The sequence below is a fragment of the Podarcis filfolensis genome (genome assembly GCF_964270895.1).
Source record: "Podarcis filfolensis genome assembly, chromosome: 2".
Lineage (NCBI taxonomy): Eukaryota > Metazoa > Chordata > Lepidosauria > Squamata > Lacertidae > Podarcis > Podarcis filfolensis.
Genome location: NC_139605.1, coordinates 110991112 through 111015267, shown reverse-complemented (window position 1 = coordinate 111015267; position 24156 = coordinate 110991112). Strand labels below are relative to the sequence as shown.

The window sequence follows — 24156 nt, the reverse complement described above, 5'->3', positions numbered from 1 at the left end:
CCTAAACTGGACAAAAGTTGTGAAACTTAAAGCCCAAATTTGCATTATGTGTTTTTGGCTAATTTTCCACGTAATTAAGGGATTTTTATGGTGACTCACTGCAAATGGTTAATATGGTTGATAATTTTAGGCTAAGTTACTTCATTTATTCACCCCAGGTGGTAATGATCATCCCATTTTTGACCTCTGGCCCATAGACTAATAGCATAGGGACATCACTCAAGCATCATGCTAGTTCTGACACAATTTTGGATTCTATCACATAGCAGAACCAGAGCAGGTGGTAAAGAGTGACACTGCATTAGATGTTGCAGAACAAAAGCCTAGCATTAGCCAGGCAAGTAACATCAGACCAGTGAACTCTGTCTAGGCCACTTGCTCTATTTGCTTCAAACACCACACTCCCAGAAGCTGCAAAGCCCAAAGCACACATCCTGCTGTTATCATGGCCAGGCTGCCCCCTCATGCAGCAGATGTGTGACCAGAGTGCAGAGTCCTCATGCTGAACCAGGGCAAAAAGGTCACAGTAGTATTCTCTTTCCAGACTGCAGCAGAGGCTATTTCAATTAGTCCTGCAAGGACTTCCAGTCATTCATGAGTTACGTCCATTTGTCTATGTAGATGACTAATACCTACATTTCAATTTTTTAAAATTTCCTAAGGAAGGGAAGGGGTAGAGGAAGACACCCTATTTGAGTTAATCTTAAATAAAAAACGTTTTGCTTCTACCAGTTTTTTTCTTCTTCACCATGTTATCCATGGATGCAACACACACACACAAACAGGCTGTATTCATAACATAAGTCAGGAGGCTGTATCTCATAGAAGCATAACAAACAAACTAAACAGCCTATTTAGTTCTCTTGTTGCCATAAAATAATAGGTAATGAAATTTATACTGATCATTTTGTTTGAAGTACTACTCTGTTGTTTTTGAAGTAAAGCCCTAGTCTGATGAATAAATGGGGGAGCAGATTTGGGAAGAAAGAGATTTACGTTATTTGAGAATTGGCTTTCGAGAGGAAATTGGAAAACAGGGTCAAGAATAAAAATTTGAAGAAAAAAGGGGGCTTTCTAGGTGAAAACCTGGCTTTTGAATAAAGCTTTTGGTATTGGCTGATTTGACTCTACTCTTCTACCTTACACAGTTGTATACTGCTTTTCTTTTTGTACAGTTTCACCACTTGTAATTTTGGGCTACTTTGTGCACCTTTCTACATTGTTGGGAAGGTTGGGCATAAACCTGTTAATGAATCAGTTCTTTTTCAGCTGTGACCTCTGAGCAACTTCCCTGCGTGAATTGGAATTGTACGGAAGCGAAACAAGCATTTTATAGTAATACAGACTTTGCAGCAAAAATTAGCATAAGACTATTAGAATAATATTGAGCTTAATGTATAAAGATGAGGCTTAACTTTCTTACCACTACAGCTTCACTTCACTTCCTTGACTAAATAGCATCTGGTTGGATTTCACTATCCCATGGGTAAAATTATAGGACAGAATGGACTTAGCTAATAAAGTCATATTCACCCAGAGCCTCTAAAGTCAGCTGGCATGGCAGACCAAAGTTTCCATCACATTCATCTGCCCATTTCCTAACACCGGAAGTCCTAGGACTCTTGACTAGTTACTACAAACATATACAGTTAAGTACTTAATTCGTTCCAGAGGTCCGTTCTTAACCTGAAGCTGTTCTTAACCTGAAGCACCACTTTAGCTAATGGGGCCTCCTTCTGCCACCGGAGCACAATTTCTGTTCTCATCCTGAAGCAAAGTTCTTAACCTGAGGTACTATTTCTGGGTTAGCGGAGTATGTAACCTGAAGCGTATGTAACCCGAGGTACCACTGTAATCACTCTTCTCAGTGTCCAGGGTCCAAACCAATTCATAACCTCTCGGGGACCGCTGCTCATTACATGGTAATAATAATCTGCATCTCAGCGAATTTGTGGCAGAGGTTAAGATTTAGACCAGAGAATAAGTTCACTCCCAAGCTTGGAGGCAATACTGGCTCAAGTTCTATGATTTCCAAATAGTTGCTAGCAGCTGTCAGAAGAAACAGAAACTTCTCCCTCAATTCTTCCCACAGCCTGATTTTTCTTTATGTCTTGACTGAGCACAGAAGGGGAGTAAAGTTCCACTGTTGCCCTTTCAACAATGCAGCATGGCAAACTTGCCTCTCCTTGTGCTGATTGATAGCATTACAATACAGTAGGATAATCTCCTCCCTCTGGGCACCTAAAATCCACTAATTTTCCTTTAGCTTTGATCCTCCAACCCCTATGCCCAGTGGAAAGAGCCAGCTAGTCTAGGTTAATGATCTGCTAAATAAAAATCTTTCAACCAGCATTTTACATTATCAATACAGTGGTACCTCGGGTTAAGTACTTACCGTATTTTTTGCTCTATAAGACTCACTTTTTCCCTCCTAAAAAGTAAGGGGAAATGTGTGTGCATCTTATGGAGCGAATGCAGGCTGCACAGCTATCACAGAAGCCAGAACAGCAAGAGGGATTTCTGCTTTTGCTGCGCAGCAATCCCTCTTGCTGTTCTGGCTTCTGAGATTCAGAATATTTTTTTTCTTGTTTTCCTCCTCCAAAAACTAGGTGCGTCTTGTGGTCTGGTGCGTCTTATAGAGCAAAAAATAAAATCCGGCAATTCGTTCCGGAGGTCTGTTCTTAACCTGAAATTGTTCTTAACCTGAAGCACCACTTTAGCTAATGGGGCCTCCTGCTGCCACCGCCGCCGCACGATTTCTGTTCTCATCCTGAAGCAAAGTTCTTAACCCAAGGTACTATTTCTGGGTTAGCGGAGTCTGTAACCTGAAGCGTATGTAACCTGAAGTGTATGTAACCCGAGGTACCACTGTACACACATGCCGCCACGCACAACTAAAGGAAACAAATTGTAAGGAGTTCCTTGTTGATCATCTCAGTCACAGCATGATTTATTTTCTTGCCATCACTGGCTCATTTGTTTTTAAACAGGTATTAAAAGCCCTTTGAAGAGTACAACAACCCCTCCCCCAATTCCAGGTGCTCAATATCAGCACCCTTGTGGATTTTACAAGCCAGATACTGGCTTTCACCAGGAGCCAGTCTATACATGTGGAGGCTGGTAAAACAGCTGCAAGGCAAAGACAACCGCTCCAGAGGCATAATATATAAACTGGCTTGCTCCTCCCTCTTTGTACAGGTTAGAAGGATGTATGTTCCTACTCCCCCACTCTTTGCACTCAAAGCACAGATTGCATAGACAAATTAAATGACTTGCCCAGTGTCATGATAAGGTGGTAGCAGAGCCACAATGGAACACAACAAGTTCTTCTATTCAAGTTTGGATGAACTCTGCCTCTGAGAGCTAGAAATGAACCCAGGAGCTGTGTTGTTGGTCTCTTGACTCCAATCTACAGATCAATGCACCTGCACATAGCCACTAAGTATTAAAACACACACACACAGAGGAATGGGCTACGCAGTAGAAAAAAACAAGACTTGGATCCACATATGGAAGTGTCTCTTGTTCCCTTTAAAAACAGCAAACAGAAAAGGCCTGATAATGATGGGTTTCTAAAAAGTCAGGTGAGTGACACTGTATCACTTATTTGCTTTAAAATTTTGATAAAGAAGCTTTGTTTGTGTTTTCTTTTAGAGATACAATGTTGTTTACAGATTGTAAGGTGTGCCCCCCAAAGGCTGCTGGGACAATAATTATTGGAGCTACGAAGAGGGAGGTGGTCTACAAGGACTTTGCCAACTCATCCACCAGACCAGGCAGGCCTTTGCGCTTCATAGTTCATCATGTGGGAGATGCAAGGCGTGGTCACACAGATCTACAACAGAAGCACAGACAATTCAGTTCATTACAAGAACTGGAACTTCCAGATAGACAACAGAGCTGATTCAAACTTGCCCAATATTATATCATAGCAGCAGTCCCCACAAGAAGGTGTAATGGCTGTACTTCTTCACTCTACACAAAAAACCAATAGTTCTCAGTCTGAATTACTCCCCTACAAAATGAGGGTTTATCCAAAAGCATAGTAAATCTAAATGTTGTAATGTAAAAAAAAAAAAAAGAATTTTCATAACACAACCTTTTCTTTTTAAAAATCTCAGCAATTGTTTTCAGTTTTATTTTCTGAAGCTGAACTTGAGATTCGGTGCTGATATTTGACTGATGATGTGTGGACAAAGTGGAACTCGTTTTAACGAGATGTGGTGATCACGGGGCAACATTTTACTGGGCGAGGTCTTCTGCACTCTAGCCTGCTCCTTTTCACTGCTCCAACCCTACCCACTTTCATTTCTGTCATGCATACTAACAGCTCCTGATAAAAAAGTCAATTTTAAAACACTCCCTTTGTAAGAAGTTATTCCACTGTGCAGAGGTCACTGCAGAGTTTGTTCTAACAGAATTGCTAGTGAAAGGACAAAAAAGTATGGACTCCTCATCCAAGGGTTAAAAATTTGTTCCTCAGTCCCACATCTGCACAGCACATGGGTCATCAATTCAAATGCTGTCTGCCAGCCATATTATCCACCTGTGAGCTGTTCCACATACACAAATACATTTCTGAAGTCCCCAGCATTTCTGAGCTTTTGATAAAAAGGGTTGCGTTCACCTTGGTGCATCATGAGTTGCAAATATATTAAAGAGCTATCCTAAATTGTCCTTTGCTGAAAGATCTCTGTCAGCCTCTGCTCTTTTTCTCACAGCCAGGTCTTGCCCAAGAAACTTTTCACCACAAATAAAATTCACAGTTCGAATCACCCTTTTCTCTTCTGTAGGGAAGATTAAATCAATAATGACTCAGCAATTGCTTTCGGGCCACAGGATCAAACAGGGTTAGCTTATCTTCCTAATCATCATGAACATCATGAGACTAGCCACGCAATCCCAAGGACTCTGGCGAAGTGATAGTAGGAACAGATCAGGTGAATATGCAATTGAGTTGGGTGACAGCCAATTATTAAGCCACTTCTACAGGCCTACAGCAACTATGATCCTCTCCTTGCTGATCTGTAAAAGTAATAGGTGATCTCATAAAGAATCAACTTTGGCTAGACTTCCTTGTTCAACTTGGCTTTGAGCCTAAAATCAGGTGGATTTGTGTGTTAATTATTTGGCTGGGTACTACAAATAGCCTGTTACGACCTGGTGGTCAGAAATAGGCGCTGCATTTTGGCTGTGCCAACATGGCATGTCTCCAACCCTCAAACACTGGAGGGTAAAGGTCAGATTAAAACAACACAGTCAGGTTCGTAGTCCAAAAATAGCTCAGTGCTACAGGAAGAGGCAGTTTCCTAAACGGACCCCTGGCAACAGGCTGATTGTCACTCCTCTGAGAGCCAGTGAAAATCCAGCAGGAAAGTGAAGGCAGGAAGAGACTTTTCATTTGTCTGTTTTATTGGCTCTAAGGCCTTTCCTAAACTGACCAAGAAATTAACAGGAAAAAAGAAACTACAGAGAATGCAACTCTTAGCATACTTTCACATGCCCAGGTAATTTGAGTTTCTAGGACAGCGAAAAGATTCTGTAGATATCTAATAAGGTGTTCCTTAGCCCAAACCCAAAAGGCAGGTAAATCAAGGACAAAGACAATTCTGTAAGAGCAATGTATTTTTTTACATATTTTGCATATCGGCACGCCAACCTTCAATTAAACAGTTTCATTTAGCCACAATGTGCCCAAACAAGCTCAATTCAAGCCATGGAAGATTACAGTTCAGCGTGAATTGACAAACCATAAAAAGGTAAAGGACCCCTGACAGTCCAGTCGCGAACGACTCTGGGGTTGTGGCGCTCATCTCGTTTTACTGGCCAAGGGAGCTGACGTTTGTCCGCAGACAGTTTTTCCAGGTCATGTGGCCGGCATGACTAAGCCGCTTCCAGTGAAACCGAAGCAGCGCACAGAAATGCCATTTAATTTCCCATGGGAGTGGTACCTATTTATCTACTTGCACTTTGACGTGCTTTTGAACTGCTAGGTTGGCAGGAGCTGGGACAGAACAAAGGGAGCTCACCCCATCACGGGGATTCGAATCGCCAACCTTCTGATCGGCAAGCCCAAGTCCCAATGGTTTACACCACCGCGCCACCCACGTCCACCATAGCCAATAGTCATACCTTTGCATCCAGGTAATTAGGAGTGAACTTCTGAGGCCAAATGCAGAAAAAGTGGAAAACAAAAGTGTGCCTCTGTTGGCTTGGTCTCACTTATTTGTATCCTACCCTTCCTCCAAGTTTATCTAATAAGTTTAAGCAGTGAGCAGAGATTTGAACCTGGGTTTCCCCACTCTAAACTACTATACCACCTGGTACTCACTGTTTTAAATTTGCAAGCTGAAATCATGGTTGGGTGCAGTGTCTGAACACAGAAAGAAAGCACATGGAAAAGCTGAAACTTGAAACTGGTCAACAACCTGTGGTTTCCTATCTGCTGGATAACAACGTATTGTTCAATCTTATCCATTCATTTCTTGTGGAAAAGAACCCTATGCAAAACAGTGGTGGCCAAACATGACCCTCCAGCTGTTTTTGGACTACAATTCCCATCATCCCTGACCACTGGTCGTTAGCTAGGGATGATGGGAGTTGTAGTCCAAAAACAGCTGGAGGGCCAAGTTTGGCCAACACCGACTAAGGTTGTCTCCAGGGCTGTCACTCAGTTAAAAGAATCTGTCTCATCTCCTTGCCCCTGCTGCACTCCTGATCAAATTCACCCTACCCTTCTGGAGTCTTTCCTCCCACTGCAAATAGCAAGCAGTGGGGAGGAAGACCATATTGACTCCAGGTGAATAAAGGCAAAGCAGCCTCCCTTCTCCTATATTGCCTGTTCTGCCTCAAGAGACACTGAGGTGGGAAAGGCAGACCAAGGGAATCACTTGCCACGAGTGACATCCCTGAAGCAAAAAAAGGCAGGGATGCGAGGCAAGGCCACAGAGAACCCTTTAGGTTTACTATTTATAGCACCTGCACTGTTCTCTCGGCATCTGTGAGCTCCAGTTACTGCAGGACGCCATTCTATGGGTGTTGTGAGGCACTGCAGAATGCTATGGGGAATTGGCAAGCAATGCCAAGGACAGGTCGTGGTGGGAGATAAGCCACTTTGACTCATTGCCAGGAGGTAAGAAAAGATGTTCCGCTCAACAGCACCAGCCTGTTTCAGTTCAGCTGCCTTTACTGTTTCTAAGCGTGGAGAGAGGAAGCCAAGTACAGGAAGCTGTGCCAGGAGAAGAAGGTCATCTATCTCCTAGGAATATTCTCCAAGGTCAAAGCGTGGCCAAAATCCTACCTGAAGTTTATCTTCCTAGAAACTCAGTACAGCAACTGTTCAGAAGGGGGCAAAGTTAGAATTTGTTAATCAGGCAGTGTTTAGCTGGGAACTGAACTAAAGCTTCTCCCCTCCTGAGACAAACTGAAGCTTGATGGAATGAGATGCCTGTTCTCTGAAGTTTGAGGGAGAGAAGTCCCTTTTATTTTTAGTGATATCAAGGTCCTTCATCCAATTTGAATGGTATTCGTCAACTGGAAAATTAATTCAGTTCTCCAAACCCCTGCTGAGCACCAATTTCATCCAGCTGAAAGAACTTCGGGTGAAAGAACTTAACACTAGTCAACAAGAGCAGAAATCGAAAGCAGGTTCGTAGGAAGACAAGATGGCCCTGATTATTTTCTACATTGAAATACCGTGGCACCTCGAGTTACATACGCTTCAAGTTACATACACTTCAGTTTTCAGACTCCGCTAACCCAGAAATAGTACCTCGGGTTAAGAACTTTGCTTCAGGATGAGAACAGAAATCGTGCTCTGGCGGCACGGCAGCAGCAGGAAGCCCCATTAGCTAAAGTGGTGCTTCAGCTTAAGAACAGTTTCAGGTTAAGAACGGACCTCCGGAACGAATTAAGTATGTAACCAGAGGTACCACTGTATTCATAAATGGCACTGTTACAGAAAATAACAGCGTAAAACATAAAAACGCAGGCGCAACAGTAAAAACACCTGTTGCTATTTCAGGTTTTCAATAAATAATAGTTTTGTTTGTTTTTTAAATCATGTCCCAAAAGCTGTCTGAACAATACAGCTTTTAAAAGATGTTTGAAAGGAAGCTGGGATGACTCCTGCTTAACAATGTCTGCCATTTTGTACTTGTGACTGATTGTCTACTGCCCCAAAATGGAAGCTAGTGGCTACACTGGCATTTTCTCCGTGTTGGAAAACTGGCTTCACTGCAAGCTATAAGGAGGGTGCTTCTTGCCTGGAATGCAGTGCTGTGCCTCCTTGTCAGAAGAATGGCCTATGCCATGGGCTGGTTGGACACCGAGGAAAAGGGGGAGGAGCAAGTTGGGGAACCACCAAGGGAAGAAGGCTCAGAGCCCGGGAAGTAGCAGTGGTGGGACAACAATGAGTGCTCAGAGGGAGAAGACTGGGAAGAGAATGGGTCAGAAGTTGACGGAGTGACAGGGCTCAGTGAGTTGAGAAGAGTCTGTGGCAGAGAATTCAGGTATCAGAGGCTGAAGTTGAAGCTGAAGCAGGCGAGTTGGAGGAGGGAGGTCAAAAGGCAGAGTCAGGTTAATATAGAGTCAATGGTGTCCTGTCTCCCCATGACTCCCAGAATCAGGAGAGGTATGAAACAGGAGAAGCAAAAGCAGGCTGCCCGCAGGTGCAGTCTCTGATTGCTTGCAAGAACCCCAGGAGAGGAGGAGACATAGAAGGGAGGTGGGGACTTTTAATCTCGGCAACATACAGTGGTACCTCGGGTTAAGTACCGTATTTTTTGCCCCATAGGGCGCACCTAGTTTTTTTTGGGGGGGGGAATAAAGGGAAAAGAAATATTCCCCCCCCCCAGCGCGGGGGAAGCCCGAGCTTCCCCCGACCCCAGAACAGCCTGCTATCCGCAAGCCTAGGGAGCCCGGCGGGAAGTCGCGCTGGTCTCCCCAGGCTTGCGGAGAGCTGCGCGAAGCCCAGGACTCCAGGCAGCTCTGCGCAACCCTTGGGAGACCGGCGCGAAGTTGCGCCGGTCTCCCAAGGGTTGCACAATGCTTCCTGAAGCCTGGAGAGCGAGAGGGGTCGGTGCGCACCGACCCCTCTTGCTCTCTAGGCTTCAGCGAAAGCCTGCATTCGCCCCATAGGACGCACACACATTTCCCCTTATTTTTGGAGGGGGAAAAGTGCGTCCTATAGGGCGAAAAATACGGTACTTAATTCGTTCCTGAGGTCTGTTCTTAACCTGAAACTGTTCTTAACCTGAAGCACCACTTTAGCTAATGGGGCCTCCTGCTGCTGCCGTGCCGCCGGAGCAGGATTTCTGTTCTCATCCTGAAGCAAAGTTCTTAACCCGAGGTACTATTTCTGGGTTAGCAGAGTCTGTAACCTGAAGCGTATGTAACCTGAGGCATATGTAACATGAGGTACCACTGTATTTTATGGAGTAGGGCCTACAGGGCAAGAGCTGCTGTGCTCCTAAGGCCTGAAACTCAGCCAAATCTGCAAAGATCACGTTTCGCTAATAAAGAGTTGACTCCAGCTTTCGACGGAGTGAATTACTGACCGGCTTGATCTGCAAACAGCCTAGTCCTTTGCTTACCTGTTCGTTTGCTGCATAGTCGGTCCTTGACATTTTCTGCCTCATGGGAGAAGAATTCTATGAACTCATCTTCATATTCTTCAGCTATACTCTCACACTGCAAAGGGGAACCAAGGAAGTCAGCAGTGCTATACATCGTGCCTGCAACGTACATTCTTTGATGTAGGCACCAGCTACCTGTTCCACTTCCCTAATGCGTATTGCAAAGCGTGGAGCTGGTCCAGAGTTGTGGCTGTAATTATACCATTGCAACTGCAGCATCGACTGTCTGTCACCATAACCAGCTGCAAGTATTAAGGTAGAATTCGGAAGGAAAAGAGGCTACAGGTTGCAGCCAGGAGGTTCCACTGGAGTCTCCTTTTCTCCAGCAGCCAAGTAGTCCCACACCCAGCTTCACTCTCTGCATCACTCACCGCAAACTTCAGGCTCGATGTCATATCGGTATCAAATTTGGTTTGAGAAAGGTCCATCTTGGTCCCGTCGTGGGACATCACCCTCACATAGCTTTTCCGGTGGGTGGACGGATCTTCCTTTTCGCCATACTCTTTCATCTTGTCACAGATGCGCTCCAACAATTCCGTCAGGTGAGCTTCAGACCTGGCATAGGGCACCTGTGGAGGAATGGCAGCTTGCTATGAAGGTGGGAAAAGCCTCCCCCACCTTTACCTTCATCAGATCCTATTGTAACAAAATTTTCCTCGGGCACCATGCACGTCTTACAACCTATCGCTGAGGAGTGGTCAATCATTTTGCCATTTTACCAAAAGGAGGACACTGTAATGATTGCCTTAGTTTTCATCTTTCTGTGACAACCTAAGTCGCCAAACAGAAGGACCAACGGCAGCCACCAAGATCTAGAACTAGGGATAAAGAAATTATGTGGAACTATTGTTGAACTCTATATTCCTCCGCTCACGGGCTCCATGTTCCTCACCAGTCCCTTCTTAGCTGCACCTCCAGAATTTGAAATTTCTGTATTAGGTGTGGAGAACCTTTGGCCCTCCATGAACTACAACTCCCATCAGCCCCAGAAAGCATGGCCCATGGCAAGGGATGATGGGAGCTGTAGTTCAGCAACATCTGGAGGTCCAGAAGTTCCCCACACCTAATATAAATAATAATTATTGATTTCTATTTATTGTTGGTTGCTGCTTTGAGAGATGTAAAAGGATAAAAATGCAGGGATGTAGCCAGTGCTCCATGAACTTAATTCTGTTGGCACAACCAGATTCATGTTTCTTCACCTTCCCTTGCACATCCCCAAAATTTGCTCCAGAGCAAACCTCCAGAGCAATTTTTGAGGGTACACAGTGTGCTAGATGGGACAGGAAGTTCCATTTTGCACACAGAAGTCCACTGTGCCAGAAAAGCTAAAGGATTGGATGCCGCCCATAAAAAATAAATTCCCTTTCACCAGAAGTTTAAAATCTCAGCACAAGGGTTTTCCCCACACATTTCTTCAGGGTGCTAACCATCTCCCTGACTTCCTATTTGTCAGATCGCCACAATAGTCTCCAGAGATTCAGCCAATCAAGGGCAAGCATGAAACACGTTACCTCCACGACGGACTGGCTTCCATCTGGGTTGATGCGGAAGGAACCTATCTGGATCATTTTCTTGGGATCTACCTGAGATATTTCCCACTCCAGCTCATCCACCAGTGCCCGGCATGCTAAAACCAAAGAAAGAAAGAAACAAAAACTAGCTCCAAGAAGCAGTACTGATCATAGCACTCAGGAAGACAGCTACATTAACTTCATGATCGACTGCTTGATGCCAGAACATTCTCAAGATTTGGCAGCTGAACAAATGCATTCTTCAGAACTCAGCATACCGCAAATGAAAATATGTCTTGTAACAACAATTTATTTGCAGCACTTGATAGGAGAATTTATCATTTACGTTAGGCAAGTCGTGCATTCAGGGGAGTGAAAGCAAGTACCGGGAAAGAGGTAAAATTGACAGCTCCTGACCTTGGCACAACATCAGTTGGTTCAGCAGCCTTGAGGGCAACAAAACAACTGCACTCTCTCTTCCCCTATTCTTCTTTCTCTTCTGGCGTAGCATCAGCAAGCAAGACTACTAAAGCAACAGTTGCTGCTTCTGGGACTTGTGCTTGCAACCCAAGAATAAGGGAAAATACAATAGCAGGGGATGGGTAGTTATGCTAACACTCCCATAAGGCTTTTCTGAAGACACAGGTCCAGTGATCTCCTCTCCTATGTGGACACTGCCAAGCAATGCTTCTGTGTGACAGTGTTCCACACAGTGAGGCGTAATGTTTATATCAGGGATGTGTGGGGCTGGAGCCGTCGAATCTCACACATTTGGGCTGATTTGCATGGACATGTAACGTCTCAAAGGGTTATGCCATTTCAACGTCACTTTTCAGCAGCCTCTACGTAGGCCAGAAAACTCTGTTATTGGGAGCAGAAGGATGCTGCTTCAGGCATGCAGGGAAGGCAGGAACAGGTCGCCTGTAGCCTTCCAGGTGCTGTTTGGCTTCCATCTGCCCCAGCCTGTGTGGCCGTTTATCAGGGATGATGGAAATTGTCCCGCAACAATATCTGGAGGGCCACAGGCTCCTCTTTTTTTTTTTTTTTAAAGATTTTTATTAAAGTTTTACAAAAAAAGAAAAATAGAAATTCACAGAATAAAAAACCATAAATTACAGAAAAAAGAAACACACAAAAAAGAAAAAAAGGAAAAAAATACAGAAAGAAAAGCACAACTAATTAAGAAAAATTACATTTAAACAAAGAGAAAATAAAACCTTTCCATTTTTCCAATAGCCTCAATTTCATATGCTTATGTTCTTGACCTCCTCGCACCTTCCCCTTTTTGTATTCCCATTCAAATATTTAATTCAGCAAATTCTTACCCTTTGTCAAATGTTTAAACTTTGTACCATAACATATACTATATCCCTATTTTTCAACCAATTATCAATACCTTTTTTGCATAGTCTTAATAGCTTTTATCACTAATTACCACTTATTACCCATCCAAGCACATTTTTAACACTCATTGATTTTATAATATTTCTGAAGATAGTCTTTGAATTTCTTCCAGTCTTCTTCCACCAACTCTTCTCCCAGGTCTCGGATTCTGTCAGTCATTTCCGCCAATTCCATATAGTCTATCAGCTTCATCTGCCATTCTTCCAGGGTGGGTAGCTCTTGTGTCTTCCAATACTTTGCGATGAGAATTCTTGCTGCTGTTGTTGCGTACATAAAGAAATTTCTATCTTTCTTTGGCACCAATTGGCCCACCATGCCCAAGAGAAAGGCCTCTGGCTTCTTAAGGAATGTATATCTGAAGATTTTTTTCATTTCGTTATATATCATCTCCCAGAAAGCCTTAATCTTTGGGCATGTCCACCAAAGGTGAAAGAATGTTCCTTCACTTTCTTTACACTTCCAACATTTATTGTCAGGCAAATGGTAGATTTTTGCAAGCTTGACTGGTGTCATGTACCACCTGTATATCATTTTCATAATATTCTCTCTTAGGGCATTACATGCCGTAAATTTCATACCTGTGGTCCACAACCGTTCCCAGTCAGCAAACATGATGTTATGACCAACATCTTGTGCCCATTTAATCATAGCAGATTTAACTGTTTCATCCTGCGTATTCCATTTTAGCAGCAAGTTATACATTCTTGAAAGTATTTTAGTTTTGGGTTCTAACAACTCAGTTTCCAATTTTGATTTTTCCACCTGGAAACCTATTTTTTTATCCATATTATAGGCTTCTCTTATTTGAAAATAGTGCAGCCAATCTCGCACCTTATCTTTTAATTTCTCAAAACTCTGCAATTTCAATTTATCCCCTTCTTGTTCCAGTATTTCCCAATATTTCGGCCATTTGGCCTCCATATTGGACTTTTTAAGTGCCTTAGCCTCCATTGGTGACAACCACCTTGGGGTTTTGTTCTCCAATAAGTCTTTATATCTTGACCAGACATTAAACAATGCTTTCCTGACAATATGATTTTTAAATGCTTTATGAGCTTTGACCTTGTCGTACCACAGATATGCATGCCACCCAAAGACATTATTAAAACCTTCTAAATCCAAAATGTCAGTGTTTTCAAGAAGCAGCCATTCTTTCAGCCAGCAAAATGCGGCCGATTCATAATAAGAGTTTCAGGTCTGGCAGGGCGAAGCCACCTCTTTCTCTTACATCGGTTAGTATTTTAAATTTTATTCTAGGCTTCTTGCCCTGCCAGACAAATCTAGAAATATCCTTCTGCCACTTCTTGAAACAGTCCGTCTTGTCCACAATTTGCAAAGATTGAAACAAAAATAACATCCTTGGCAATACATTCATCTTTATAGCCGCAATTCTTCCCAACAAGGAAAGCTTCAAGTTTGACCATATCTCTAGATCTTTCTTCACTTCTAGCCAACATTTCTCATAGTTATCTTTAAACAAGTTTAAATTCTTAGCAGTCATATTAACCCCCAAATATTTAACCTTCTTTACTATTGTTAGGCCTGTCTCCTTCTGAAACCTGTCTTTCTCAATCGGTGTTAAATTTTTCTCAAGAACTTTTGTTTTAGATTTATTCAGCTTAAGGGCCACAGGCTCCTCACCTCAGTCAAGATCTAATTTAACAGGAGATTTGAACCAGGGTTTCCCAAACTTGGGTCTCCAGCTGCTGTTGGACTACAACTCCCATCATCCCAAGCTAGCAGGATCAGTGGTCAGGGATGATGGGAACTGTAGTTCAAAAACAGTTGGAGACCCAATTTTGGGAAACCCCGTTTTGAACTGAGAAGGACTGAAGGCCCAGGAATGCTGGGCTCTGCCCAACTGAGTCACTCTACTCAGGCAAGGGTCTCTATAATAGCCTCCTCCTCAGGAGATAGCAGCAAACCGTGGCAAAGTCATCCCCTTAATATGCATGGCAGCTACTTACTCCCAAGACTCAGGCAAAGGATTTTTTAAAGAGTCAAACACCTTTCTTATGCATTTCAGTTGCTGAGTTCTGTTGCACATAGCTGAAGTGTGTAGAGGTCACTTTTGCTGCAAAAAGCTGGTGAGGTGCCTAATAAAGGGAAGGCCCTTGAGATCACAGAATCGTAGAATTGTGGGACCATCAGAATCATCTAGTCCAGGGGTCTGCAACCTTTAAGACAAAAAGAGCCACTTGGACCCGTTTCCGAAGAAAAAAAAACTGGGAGCCGCAAAACTCGTCATTATAAAAATAACTTTTTTGTCACTTTTTATTATTTCTTTGTTTGACCCCTCAGAATTACTCCTCCTCATAGAAATAAACGTTAAATTAACAAGTTACCTTTTTGTGTGTGTGTGTTCTTCACTCCCCTTCAAAACAGTGACCAGCGTACATGCCCCCTTTCAATGCAGTGACCAGCGTACATGCCCCTTACAATGTAGCGGGCGGGCGGGAAGGTGACGTCGGGACGGTGCGTGACTAACGCACGCACCGCCCCCATGCGACGTCACAGCCAGTACAGCGCCCGCCACAGTGGGGAGTGCCGGGGCGCACAATGCGCCTCCTCCCCTCGCTAGTATCCGCCCCGGAGCCGCAGCAAAGGTGTAAAAGAGCCACATGCGGCTCCGGAGCCGCGGGTTGCAGACCCCTGATCTAGTCCAACGCCCTGCAGTTCAGGAATCTGCAGCTATCCCATACACAGGGATTGAACTGAAACCTTGGTGTTATCAACACCACACTCTAAACAACTGAGCTGTCCAGGCTGACCAGATCAGAGGGGCCAAATGAAAAACCCCTTGGAGCCTGTTTGAGCCCATGCCACCAGCTGCCCATCCCTAGGATAAGACCTTGCTGTGGCCAACCTTTCATCTCCAAGTAATGATGAAAACAATTAGAGAACAAACTGATGCAGCATATTCCTACATACACAGGAATGGAACCATTATGTTTATTTCAAACTATGTACCTAGGTGCCCTCAGACTACTATTGTGGGGGGTCACTCAATGAGAACTGATCTGTTATGAGACAGGCTACCCTGAAAAAGTTTGCTACCACCATTGCACATCACACCCTGCAACAGAGTGAGTGGACTGGGCACCCTGGTCCATTTCCTAGAATCCTCAGGTGCCAAATCAATGTGGAAAAGGCTCTTTGACGGCAGAGAGTGGTGTAAGCAGTGCTTTTTTCTGGGGTACGCAGGGGTACACATACCCCTAAACATTTTGTGAATCTAAGTTTGGCCTCATTGAGGGGCAGTATTTCAATATGAGTAGGAAAATGAGAGTACCCCTAAACATTTTTTCTAGAAGAAAAAAAAAGCACTGGGTGCAAGCAATGTTATTTTGCTGCTCTGTATTTCTCAAGCTCCACCACCCATTTTCCTAATGAGATTGCTATGAGAGAGTCTGCTTTACCTCCACAGCGGAGATCTTGGCTCCTCCGGGCCAAAGCACCACTCAACAGCAGCAAGAGGGCAGCGGACAGGCAAACCGTGCTTGAAATCCAGCCATTCATCTTCAAGGGTGTGGGCAAGCGTCACAAGCTGCACAGAAAGTCAGAAGTTATCCCAGGGCTGCATGGAACCAATTATCTAGCTAGCTCGCAAACCCCACAAAAAGCAAACTGCTTCCGTTACCAGGAATCTCATCCTAACCTCCCACAGCCATGGAGACGTGTTCATGAGCCACATGCAAGCAAGCAATCCAATGGCTGTGCTCAGTCAGGGCTCCGTAGTACGACTTATTATGCTAAGCGACACTCTCAAAGCTAGCATTTATCCCCACATCCCAAGCTCAAGTTTAGAATACAAAGTGCTCTCTGTGTGACAGGCCAACGGCAGCAGTTATTCTGAGGCTGTTTTAAATGTTTGCTAGCTTGCTATGCTTTCCATAGAGGAAGAAAAATAATCCCTCTGCTAAACCAAATTCAACACACAAAAATGGGGGGGGGATGGATGGGTGAACCGAAAAATATATGGAAAACTCCTGGACGGCTCCCAAGAGAAGAGGCAATACAGTATAGCCTATTGGGCATAGTGGTCACACCTATCAGATCAATCAAGAGCTAACAGAGGATAGGCAGAGATCTCACTGCCAGCTAATATTTGTAAGTAGTGCTACATTCCTGGATTTCAAAACACTCTTCACTCCTAAATGGACTCTCATTTTACCGCCATATCCTTGTACCTTTTCAGATCCCACTTCCCGCACCTCTAAGCTAAATCCCATGAGAACCTAATATATCCAGCAAAGTTAGGAGACCCTAATATACCCAGCAGAGTTATGAAGTAGAAACTTTCTAGGGCCACACTGCTTCGGACTTAGAGGTAGGGGGTTGAATTCTACTGAAGTAGAAGCAGGCCTATGAGAGAGAGGTGTTTTTATTGCACCCCAGAAGTAGCAGGCATATGAGGGGGAGGACATTTGGTGGTATCCAACTAGGTTTTACTCAGAATAGGCTCGCTGAAATTAATGGACCTACCGTATTTTTCGCCCTATAGGACGCACTTTTTCCCCTCCAAAAATGAAGGGGAAATGTGTGTGCGTCCTATGGGGCGAATGCAGGCTTTTGCTGAAGCCTGGAGAGCGAGAGGGGTCAGTGTGCACCGACCCCTCTTGCTCTCCAGGCTTCAGGAAGCTCTACACAGCCCGCGGGAGCCCGGCGCGAAGTTGCGCTGGGCTCCCGACGGCTGCGCGGAGGTGCCTGCAGTCCCGGGCTTCGCCCAGCTCTGCGCAGCCATCCGGAGCCCGGCGCGAAGTCGCGCTGGCCTCCCGACGGCTGCGCGGAGATGCCTGCAGCCCCGGGCTCCGCACAGCTCCGCGCAGCCCTCGGGAGCCCAGCGCGAAGTCGCGCCGGGCTCCCGACGGCTGCGCGGAGCTGCCTGCATTCCGAAGCCTGGGACGCGCTGAAGAGCGCGCCCGGGCTTCGCGCACCTCTCCGCAAGCCTGGGGACTTTGCGCCGGGCTCCCTAGGCTTGCGGATAGCAGGCTGTTCTGGGGGCTGGGGTCGGGGGAAGCTCGGCTTCCCCCGCGCCTGGGGGGGGGAAATAATTTTTTTTTTCTTTATTTCCCCCCCCCCAAAAAAAACCTAGGTGCGTCCTATGGGAGCAGTGCGTCCTATAGGGCGAAAAATATGGTAACTTAGCCGTGTTCATTAATTTCAATGGGAAGGGATTAACCAGTGATTCTGCCTTTGCATCAGAGGTTTCCCCGCCCCACTCCTGCACTCCTGCACTCAGGGGCTGCATCAGGAGAACAAACAAACAGTACACGTGGAAGGGAGGGGGGGATTGTTTTGTCTGACAAGCCAAAATCTTGGTGTCCCAGAGTCTACTCTAAGTAAAACGTTGTTGAATACCATCCATTGATTACGGTTTTTGTTTTGTTTTTATGTAGGGAGCCAATTTTATGTTGGGGAGAACTTAAAAAGCACATTCACTCATCTGCAATTAAAAGTGGTATAGTCCAAAGAGGACTCTGCTATTTTGCTGTACGTGGAACTTGGGTTTTCAATGCCATCGTGCAAAATACATGTTCAGTAGCTTGCAATCTGTGGAATCCAGAGTCTCCCAATTACACATCCAATTGAAATGAGAGTTGGGCTCTAAGCTCAAGCAGAAAAAAACCTGTCAGTACTAGGGTATTTTTATCCAATAAGACGCGTAAGGATACCAACGTTCATATCCACTTACGTATAAGCATCTCAACCTTTAAAAACAGAACCACACCATAACACAAGATGTATGGAAACCATAACAGGGAAAGAATGAAGCACCTATTTCAAGAAATGTTGCATACAGTGGTCTCAGGATGGGCTCACATACGCCTTTTATGCACTGAAGACTGTGTTTCATATGCACGATTGTCCCCCACTGCACATATAGGTAAAGGTAAAGGGACCCCTGACCGTTAGGTCCAGTCGTGGCCGACTCTGGGGTTGCGGCGCTCATCTCGTTTTATTGGCCAAGGGAGCCGGCGTACAGCTTCTGGATCAAGTGGCCAGCATGACTAAGCCGCTTCTGGTAACCAGAGCAGCACACGGAAACGCTGTTTACCTTCCCGCTGGAGCGGTACCTATTTATCTACTTCCACTTTGACATGCTTTTGAACTGCTAGGTTGGCAGGAACTGCACATATACATGTCCAAAAATTGCAATGATTTCTGGTCACAGCTCAACATATATTACCCAAGCCAAAAGCCCTGCCAGGTGCTTTTCAAGGACATGCGTTACTAAAAATAACTGCAAGTAAGCCCTTTGTTCCACCTGCACCTACAAACGTATGGTAAGCAACACCACACCTACGATACGATACGATAATCTTTACTGTCATTGTTCCATACAGAACGAAATTGAAAATATACAAAAATATATGGCCTTTAGTACAAAAAATGATGTTGGAAATGCATATAGTGTGTGTGTACTGCAAGCATCTTGGAGGAAGTGCACTAATTCTCCAATTTCAGGTATTGGTTTGGTTGCGGAGACTGAATTAATCTTACATCAAATTGGAAAAAGGTGCCGACTGTCAGTCCCTCATACTCCATAGGACAGGAGTGGCAACTCTACAGTGTCAAAGTCTTCATAGAAATCTCCTTTTCTTAAATTGTATTTACTGTTTTTTTTTCATTACCAGTACAGAGGTCTTCTATCTAATCAAGCCACCTGGACTGAAGTTCTTTCCAAGTTCTTTTTAATCATGGATCAAAATATTCATATGGGCAGATTCAAAAGGCAAGGCATTGACGTCTCACAGCCACAATGTGCAGAATCAAGTCGCACTGAGTTGTTTCTAAGATCTCTTAGAGCATTTAGTGTTGCAGCCTACAGTTGCAACCCTAAACACACTACTAGAGCAGCAAAGCCAATGAACATATCAATCTGCTTTGTGTGCAGTCGAACCACCTTTTGCTAATGTGGGTCTGGATGTCTTTGGACCTTGGAGCATGGCTATGTGCAAGACAAGGGGAGGTCAAGCTAACAATAAGTGCTGGGCAGTGTTTGAGTATCTGTGCATTCCACATTGAGATCAATGAGTCCATAGGCACTACCAGTTTCATCAATGCCTTGAGAAGATTCGTGGCCATACGTGGACCTATCAAACTCCTTAGGTCCAATTGTGGCATGAATTCTGTGGGAGCTGGGACTAAAGAGAAAAAAAACGACACTGACCCTGCTCTCCCTGACTTGTGCATGGATCTTTAACCGTCTCCATGCCTCTCACATGGGAGGTGCTTGGGAACACATGATTGGTATGGCACGTAGAATTTTGGATTCAGTGTTGGCAAGAGCTGCACCTCTTACCCATGAGACCCTGGTCACCCTGATGGCAAAGGTCACTGCTATGATCATCGCCAGACCCTTAGTTCCAGTTTCTCAGTTTCCTGACTCTGGCTACCTTGCTGTCTCTAAAAACTGGAGACATAGCTGCCAACATTTCCCTTTTTTTAAGGGAAATTCCCTTATTCCGAATAGGATTCCTTGCAAGAAAAGGGAAAAGTTGACAGCTATGACTGGAGAGTGGCCAGCCCCTCCAGGGAACTTTGTCACTAAGTACCTGTACAGTGGTACCTTGGGTTAAGTACTTAATTCGTTCCGGAGGTCCGTTCTTAACCTGAAACGTTCTTAACCTGAAATTGTTCTTAACCTGAAGCACCACTTTAGCTAATGGGGCCTCCTGCTGCCGCCAGAGCATGATTTCTGTTCTCATCCTGAAGCTTAACCCGAGGTAATATTTCTGGGTTAGCGGAGTCTGTAACCTAAAGTGTATGTAACCTGAAGCGTATGTAACCCGAGGTACAACTGTTTAAGCAACAATGGTGACAAGTTCAGGTCCTTGCCAACACCTTCTAGAAGCGCTTCCTGTCCTGCAGAATCAATGCAAGTAGCAGATCTCCGAGTCCAATCTGCAAGGAGGAGATGCCCTCCTGCTGAAAGACAAGGACCTACCTGAAGCAAAAACCCATTTACTCCAACCACCCGCCCGCCATGGTTTGCTTGGCGGGCAGCGACTCTACCCCCGCCCCGGCCTTCCACACTCTTTTATCTCAGAAGTTTCCCAATAACACATCCAATTGAAATGGAGAGTTGTGCGGCCACGAGTTTAGCTCGGGCTCCGAAAGCTCAGACACAAAATATAGATTGCCACCGCGCGAGTTATCCACGCTGCTCCTGCAAATAACTCAGCTGCAGGGGCAGAAGATGATATAAATCTATACAAGGCGTCGGGTCTCGTGGAAACTTCGCCTACTTATTAACTTATGGTCTGTGTGTGTGGTTTGGGAGCTGCACAGTCAGGGGAAAAACAATGCTATCCAGGGTTGTAAAGACTGTGGAGAGAATAATTGGGTGCACTCTTCCCACCTTGGATCCAATCTATGCTTCCAGCTGCCATAAGAAAGTTGCAGAGATAGTGCAGGATAGTGCGCACCCCAGAAATGATCTCTTTCAGCTTTTGCCTTCTAGAAGAAGGTACAGGGTTATAAAGACTAGGACTAGTCACCTGAGAAACAGTTTCTATTCAAATGCGATTTTGGTTTTAAACGCAGTGTAAGGTAGTCTCTGTGGGAGTAAATTGTATTTAATGATGGGGTATCAGAGTTTTTTAGGGGGCTAACCAGGCTGGGATAGCAGGTTTGTTGGTTTTTGAATGTCTGGTGTAGATTTTTTCAATTTCGTTGTTCTGTATGGGACAATGACAATAAAGATTATTGTATCGCAAGTTCTTAAAGAAATGGGAGTGCCTGATCACCTCATCTGTCTCCTGAGAAATCTCAATGTGGGACAAGAAGCTACAGTTAGAACTGGATATGGAACAACTGATTGGTTCAAAATTGGGAAAGGAGTACGACAAGGCTGTATATTATCTCCATGCTTATTTAACTTATATGCAGTATTCATCATGCGAAAGGCTTGGCTGGATGAATCCCAAGTCAGAATTAAGATTGCCAGAAGAAATATCAACAACCTCAGATATGCAGATGACACAACCTTGATGGCAGAAAGTGAGGAGGAATTAAAGAAACTTTTAATAAGGGTGAAAGAGGAGAGCGCAAAATATGGTCCGAAGCTCAACATCAAAAAACAAAGATCATGGCCACTGGGCCCATCACCTCCTGGCAAATAGAAGGGGAAGAAATGGAGGCAGTGAGAGATTTTACTTTCTTGGGCTCCATGATCACTGCAGATGGTGACAGCAGTCACGAAATTAAAAGACGCCTGCTTCTTGGGAGAAAAGCAATGACAAACCTAAACAGCATCTTAAAAAGCAGAGACATCACCTTGCCAACAAAGGTCCGTATAGTTAAAGCTATGGTTTTCCCAGTAGTGATGTATGGAAGTGAGTAGTGATGTATGGAAGTGAGAGCTGGACCATAAAGAAGGCTGATCGCCAAAGAATTGATGCTTTTGAATTATGGTGCTGGAGGAGACTCTTGAGAGTCCCATGGACCGCAGGAAGATCAAACCTATCCATTCTTAAGGAAATTAGCCCTGAGCGCTCACTGGAAGGACAGATCCTGAAGCTGAGGCTCCAATACTTTTGCCACCTCATGAGAAGAGAAGACTCCCTGGAAAAGACCTTCATGCTGGGAAAGATGGAGGGCACAAGGAGAAGGGGACGACAGAGGACGAGATGGTTGGATAGTGTTCTCGAAGCTACCAGCATGAGTTTGACCAAAGTGCGGGAGGCAGTGGAAGACAGGAGTGCCTGGCGCGCTCTGGTCCATGGGGGCACGAAGAGTCGGACATGACTAAACGACTAAACAACAACAACAACCAGGCTGGGATAGCAGGTTTGTTGGTTTTTGAATCCAGAATGCGGCAGCTAGACTGGTGACTGGGAGCGGCCGCCGAGACCATATAACACCGGTCTTGAAAGACCTACACTGGCTCCCAGTACGTTTCCGAGCACCATTCAAAGTGTTGGTGCTGACCTTTAAAGCCCTAAATGGCCTCGGTCCAGTATACCTAAAGGAGCGTCTCCATCTCCAGCGTTCTGCCCGGACACTGAGGTCCAGCGCCGAGGGCCTTCTGGCGGTTCCCTAACTGCGAGAAGCCAAGTTACAGGGAACCGGGCAGAGGGCCTTCTCGGTAGTGGCACGCGCCCTGTGGAACGCCCTCCCATCAGATGTCAAAGAGAAAAATAACTACCAAACTTTTAGAAGACATCTGAAGGCAGCCCTGTTTAGGGAAGCTTTTAATGTTTAATAGATAAAGGTAAAGGGACCCCTGACCATTAGTTCCAGTCGTGACCGACTGGGGTTGCGGTGCTCATCTCACTTTACTGGCTGAGGGAGCCGGCATACAGCTTCCAGGTCATGACTAAGCCGCTTCTGGCGAACTAGAGCAGCGCACGGAAACGCCGTTTACCTTCCTGTCGGAGTGGTACCTATTTATCTACTTGCACTTTGAGGTGCTTTCGAACTCCTAGGTTGGCAGGAGCAGGGACCGAGCAACGGGAGCTCACCCCGTCGCGGGGATTCCAACCACCGACCTTCTGATCGTGGAGTCCTAGGCTTTGTGGTTTAACCCACAGTGCCACCGGCGTCCCTAATGTTTAATAGGTTATTGTATTTTAGTGTTTTGTTGGAAGCCACCCAGAGTGGCTGGGGAAATATTATTATTATTATTATTATTATTATTATTATTATTATTTGAATGTCTGATGTAGATTTTTTCGTTGTTCTGTATGGGACAATGACAATAAAGATTATCGTATCGAGCTGGTACTTCACCTTGGACACGCGAACGACGACCTTGCAAGGTAGGTCGCTCCCTCCCGCGTTCTGTAGGCGGGGGACCGGAGACGAGGGGACGGTGGCCGGCTTCCCTGAAGCCTCCCAGTGTGTGGTGCGTGGCAGGGATGAGGTCTGACCCGCTGCCTTCCCGACTCCTGCCAACTACACCAGCGTGGAAATGGTACCCGCCATAGGTACCCCCTCGGCTTCCCTCGCCCGGCTTCGCCTCCTCCCACGGCGCCACCCGAGTCCGCCCGAACCCCACCACTCGGCGCCGGCTGCGGCGGCGAGCGCCTCCAAATCTTCCTCTAGGGGTGGCCAACATCCGCCTGCCCGGAATCCCACTCCACCGGCCGCGCCACACACACAAAAAGACGACGCTAAAAAATGATACCTCTCTCCCCGTATCAGCAGCCTTTCATCGCGGCCTCCCTGGAAACCCTGGCCCTGCTCTTCGGAGCAGGCGCTTGCCAAAGACACCTCAGACTCCCGTAAGGACCCTTCGGCGAGGGCCGCGGGCTCGCGTGGCGAACAGCGCGGCAGGCTGCCGGGCGAGGTGGGAGGGGCTATCTCGATACGTCACGTCCCCCCGCAGTCCGAGAGACCGGAGTGGGCGTGGCTCTTTCTCTCCACGGGAAGCGTGGAGCTAGGAACGCTTTCTGAAACCCCGTCCCATAGAGTTGCGAAAAAAGGTAGAGCGACACACGCCCCCAGGGAGCCTGGCGAGCGTGGGTGAGTTTAAAAGTCCAACGTGTCTGCCTTCAACAAGCTAGAGCAAGATTGTCCTGAACTCATTGCGCAGGCTCAGCCTCACAAAGCCGTACCTTCCAACATTTTCCCGATAAAAATAGAGATTTCTTATT

At 45.6% G+C, this 24156-nt stretch overlaps 1 protein-coding gene across 3 annotated transcripts; it reads right to left on the bottom strand.

Annotated features, from left to right (window-relative positions):
* Positions 1-2922: 2922 nt before the first annotated feature.
* On the bottom strand, positions 2923-23840 carry CNPY2 (canopy FGF signaling regulator 2). 3 transcript variants are annotated; one of them, XM_083599538.1, is made up of 6 exons: positions 23688-23840; positions 15973-16100; positions 11150-11265; positions 10007-10204; positions 9594-9690; positions 2923-3835 (listed from the first exon to the last, which is right to left on the bottom strand). In XM_083599538.1, the coding sequence occupies exons 2-6, from the start codon at positions 16070-16072 to the stop codon at positions 3792-3794; spliced, it is 555 nt and encodes a 184-aa protein (XP_083455664.1). In that variant the 5' UTR covers positions 16073-16100; positions 23688-23840; the 3' UTR covers positions 2923-3791. The 3 variants fall into 3 exon arrangements, with proteins under 3 accessions (XP_083455664.1, XP_083455663.1, XP_083455665.1); XM_083599537.1 differs by lacking the exon at positions 23688-23840 and adding an exon at positions 23291-23613; XM_083599539.1 differs by lacking the exons at positions 9594-9690; positions 23688-23840 and adding an exon at positions 23291-23573.
* Positions 23841-24156: the final 316 nt, after the last annotated feature.